The 4,042-nt window shown below is 41.2% G+C and overlaps 1 protein-coding gene across 1 annotated transcript in view; it reads left to right on the top strand.

The window, feature by feature from the left end:
- LOC147030845 (acidic leucine-rich nuclear phosphoprotein 32 family member B-like) overlaps nucleotides 1-3,509 on the top strand; it is a 61,901-nt gene extending 58,392 nt beyond the window's left edge. The window contains exon 7 of the mRNA XM_085875364.1: nucleotides 2,729-3,509. Coding sequence (XP_085731490.1) covers nucleotides 2,729-2,820 — 92 coding nt within the window. The 3' untranslated portion in view covers nucleotides 2,821-3,509. The remainder of the gene's footprint in view (nucleotides 1-2,728) is intronic.
- Nucleotides 3,510-4,042: the final 533 nt, after the last annotated feature.

The following is a 4,042-nucleotide window of genomic DNA, read 5'->3' as shown; positions in this document are numbered from 1 at the left end:
CGCATAGGGTACGGTCCCAATGGATGGATGGATGATTCCAACTGTTGTCGCTTTAGGTAAGGGTATACTTAAATTGATTTGTAACGTCGCCATTTATCCGAGTGTGTTGAATAATATGATTGCAGTGTTAAAACCGTCAAACCCTTCCTCGTAGTTAGATTCCTGTGCTTGGTTTTGCATTTGTTGAATTGTGGTGGTGGAGTGGAAGTAGCTTTTACTTGTATGTAAAATGGTTGTATTTATCAGGTTTTTGTATCTTTGGACGATTAATGGTAGCTTTTCTTTTCCAAACCTATGAAAGGTTTTTTTTTCTTCTTCTCCTCTTCCTCCATTATTCACACTTTTTTGTGCTTGGTCGGTAAGAACAATAATTCTGATCCAGGTTTTTCTGGAACTGGCTTGCCTGGCCTATCTCGGCTCCTCTTCTCTATGCACTGTGGGGGCTTTAGCATCCACCAATGAGTTCGGGTAGATGGGTCCTCCGGCTTAACATCCATCCATAGACTGCACATGCGTCGAACCGCCCTGCCTACGAAACACAAGGGTGACGGTTTATAGCTGCGTTGGGATTCAAACCCAAAGGCCAGTCTGCATAACATCAAGGCTATCCTTCCAGCATTTAAGAAGCCTTATTAACTCTACTATTCATTCCTTTTTGTTTCGTTGCTTTTGCTTTTTAATTAAAATTGCTTCAGCTCTTCGTGGCTTTTCTTTTTCCTTATAATTACTTGGTACCTTCATACATATTTGAATCCTCATTACCTATCTAAGATCATTTTGAAAGTGTGCATTGTATGCACAATTAAATTTGCTTCAGAAATCATTATCTTCCAGAAACCATCTTTTTTATTTTTAAATTAACTGTAAATATTTGGTGTCAAAGTGAAGAAAAATGCAGCTTGAAATTCAATATACAGAGTTGGAGGGGGGGCATGCCCTCATCCCCTTCAACCCCCTCCCCCTTATCAAGTAGAAAAGTTCTGTTTCTCATTCTGGCACTTTGTGGAGCAAGTGATTTTCCTTGTTTTTCACAAAACCTGTGGCACCCTTGAATGAGAGTGCTGACATCTCTTGCCTTTGGTTCCAGTGCTGTGCTGCTGGCTCAGTGGAATGCTTTACCCTATGGTCAAACCTTGGAGCCATTAATTCTGCATGCATGTAAAATCTTCACATACGAACCAGCAAAGGCAATGTGCTGGAGTTTGAAGCGAGGAGGGAAATATAAGGATGCTCAGAGGTTTTCTGGAGTTAAAGATAACTGTCAACATCTGTTGATCCCCAGTGGAAGTTTTAGTTTGGGGGGGGGGTTAAGGGGTGAAAGGGGAAACATTTTAAAAATCGCTCATTTTGCCATGCCATTCATTTATATTTGAGTCTGGAAAGGTGCTTTCAAACAGCCACTGTAGGGGTCATGGGTTATACAGCCCAGTGAGAAATCCTGATCAGTCATGAAATTAAGCCTTTGGGCTTGGCGTTGATCTATTTCAACTAATCCAGACAATCCTTAACACAAAAATACCTTACAGACTTACCTTGCATGTATCACAGCCTGTGCAGAGTAAACAAGGTAGGGATTAGTGTTGCTGTCTTAATTTGGGTGTCTTGGTGGTTTGTGTTCAGATACAGGTGACGATGCACATTTGGGGATTGTAAAAACCCTTTTGCAAACCATATCACACTGACCTATTTCGGACCTAATCTGACTTTTAACCTCCATCCCTAAAGCCTTTATTATATAACTACCAACCTTGTGTGGGCAAAATATACCGGGCGTAGTGGCGTGCGCCTGTAATCCGGCTACTCGGAGGCTTGGGTTGGAGGATTGCTTGAGGACGGGAGCTATGCGCTGGACCACGCCATGAGAGGGTGTAGGGCATCCCGGAATCATGGCGAAACCCAATCCTTATCCCTGTGTCGTAAGAGGCGACCAGGGTTGCGTCAGGAAGGGCATCTGGCGTAAAACCTGTGCCAAATCAGTATGCGGATCATAACGGATCGCTGTGGCGACCCCTAACGGGAGCAGCCGAAAGATGAACAACAACAACAACAACAACCTTGTGTGGGCAAAATACTCAGTATTAAAGTTTGCTCCAGAAATATCTTGCAACGTTCAATGACCATTATGTGGCCACTCGGCCATACCTTTTGTGCATTGACTAACATTTTGTAATGTTTGTTTTCGTGTATTTTTTCCAACTCTTTAAGGTATTTAAGAGGGCAGTTTTGATTTATTTATTTTTTTCACAGGTGAAAGATCAAAATTTGACAAAGGAAAGAATTTGGGTGACTGGAACACAGATTCTCTACCTTGTTATTGTTTGATTATATTTCTTCATGAGGAATGCAAATTCATGGTGAAATTCACATTCACTTAGGAATGTCTGCAATCCTGGTTAAACCTGGGGTTCGTGTTTCTGTCACATGATTTAAAGTGTGTGATTTCCACACATCTCTTAAATCCTCGTTTACTATGCTCCAAAGTCTCCTTTCTATAAGGTGTGTGTGTGTGTGTGTGTGTGTGTGTGTGTGTGTGTGTGTGTGTGTGTGTGTGTGTGTGTGTGTGTGTGTGTGTGTGTGTGTGTGTGTGTGTGTGTGTGTGTCACATTTGTGTTAACAGATAAACTTCGATTTTTATTCCACTTGTTGGGTCACTTCTGCAAGTTTAAGTATTTATTTTCTTATTTTCTTTTCTTGAACCTCAACACTTCTCCAATTTTGTTACATGCAGGAGGGGAAGAAGAAGCACAAGCTGACAGCGGTTCAAAAGGTGAGAAGCGAAAACGCAAGGATGAAGATGAAGAGGGGAAGGACGATGAATAATGTCTGCCCATTGACTTCTCGCCCAACTCCGGGGTTCTGCATATCGACGGTGATATGAGCAAATGAGTAGCTAATTCAAATTCCATGGTATTCTGGGCTTCCCCACCCTCTCCCCACTTCAAAGCAGCGATGCTGTGGTGTTTTCGTGTTTTTTTTTCATCTTTGTGTTTGTTGTTTTTTTGATGGCACGCTGCAGTGTTGAACTAACCTTGAAACGCAGTTATTCCGTTTAAAGCAATGTTGTAAAGCCCTGCTGAAACGATGCGGCTTTCTCTGTGGACAGTTGTGGTTGGCACTGTTACAAATTTTGTGATGATCCACGAATATGCTTGGTTTTTGTTTTGTTGATAGGACAGAGTGTCAAAGTTCTTGGAAAGAGATGCTCGAAAGATATGAATGTCCCTCGTACGCAACCTGGCCCAAGTATTTGTTGAATTCTACCGATGACTGGTCTTGCCTTCATTTCATTGGAATCTTGGTGATGTATCCATGACTTTTAGTCTTGCATACTTCACACTGGCCCATTCGAGGAAACCTCTGTTCTTCTGTTTTGAATGTCTTCATTATTTTATTGTCTTTTGGCTGATTTGCCTTATCTTTGAACCCACAAAAATTTTTTAATGCAATCTGCCGACTCCTTTTGAGTGGTTGAGTGTTTGTTTTTGAAATAAATGCTTTTGGTAATAAAATGTTATGGGCTTTATTTAAGTTTAAAGAAGACGATCCCAATGATAATTCTTCCTGTTTGTGTTTGTAGATTTTATTTGTTTCCAAAAGATTTTGCACACTTGCATGTATATTTTGGAGCATCTTTACCTGTGTGGAAGTGGCCAAAGACTTTGCATGATCTCAAGTTTTGTTTATTTGCTGTAAGGGAGGAATTGTTTGTTGAGTTGACGCTCACGTTTAGTCTCAACTCGCATTAACTTGAAGACTTTGAGCCAATTTTTTAAAATGAAATTTTAGGAAAAGAAAATAATTATTCTTATTTATTTATTTTTGAGATTTATTTGTTTTTATATATATATATATATATTGTTGTGGATTCTCGCCCGCCGGCGTGCGAACGACCGCGTTTAATGAATAGCGGCCGCTTCGCCCACCGAACAGACAATCCAGTCGCGGCTTTCCGGATCAACGCCGGAAACCAGCCACGGGTGTGTTTTTAAGCACACCACAGCCTAGTCAATATTCTACCCGCGCGTGACAGGGTCAATCGCTG

The sequence above is a fragment of the Eptatretus burgeri genome, chromosome 3 (genome assembly GCF_056783735.1).
Source record: "Eptatretus burgeri isolate ZD-2024b chromosome 3, Ebu_testis_v1, whole genome shotgun sequence".
Lineage (NCBI taxonomy): Eukaryota > Metazoa > Chordata > Myxini > Myxiniformes > Myxinidae > Eptatretus > Eptatretus burgeri.
The sequence above is the reverse complement of the archived record's forward strand: the minus strand, read 5'-3'. Positions and strand labels throughout refer to the sequence as shown.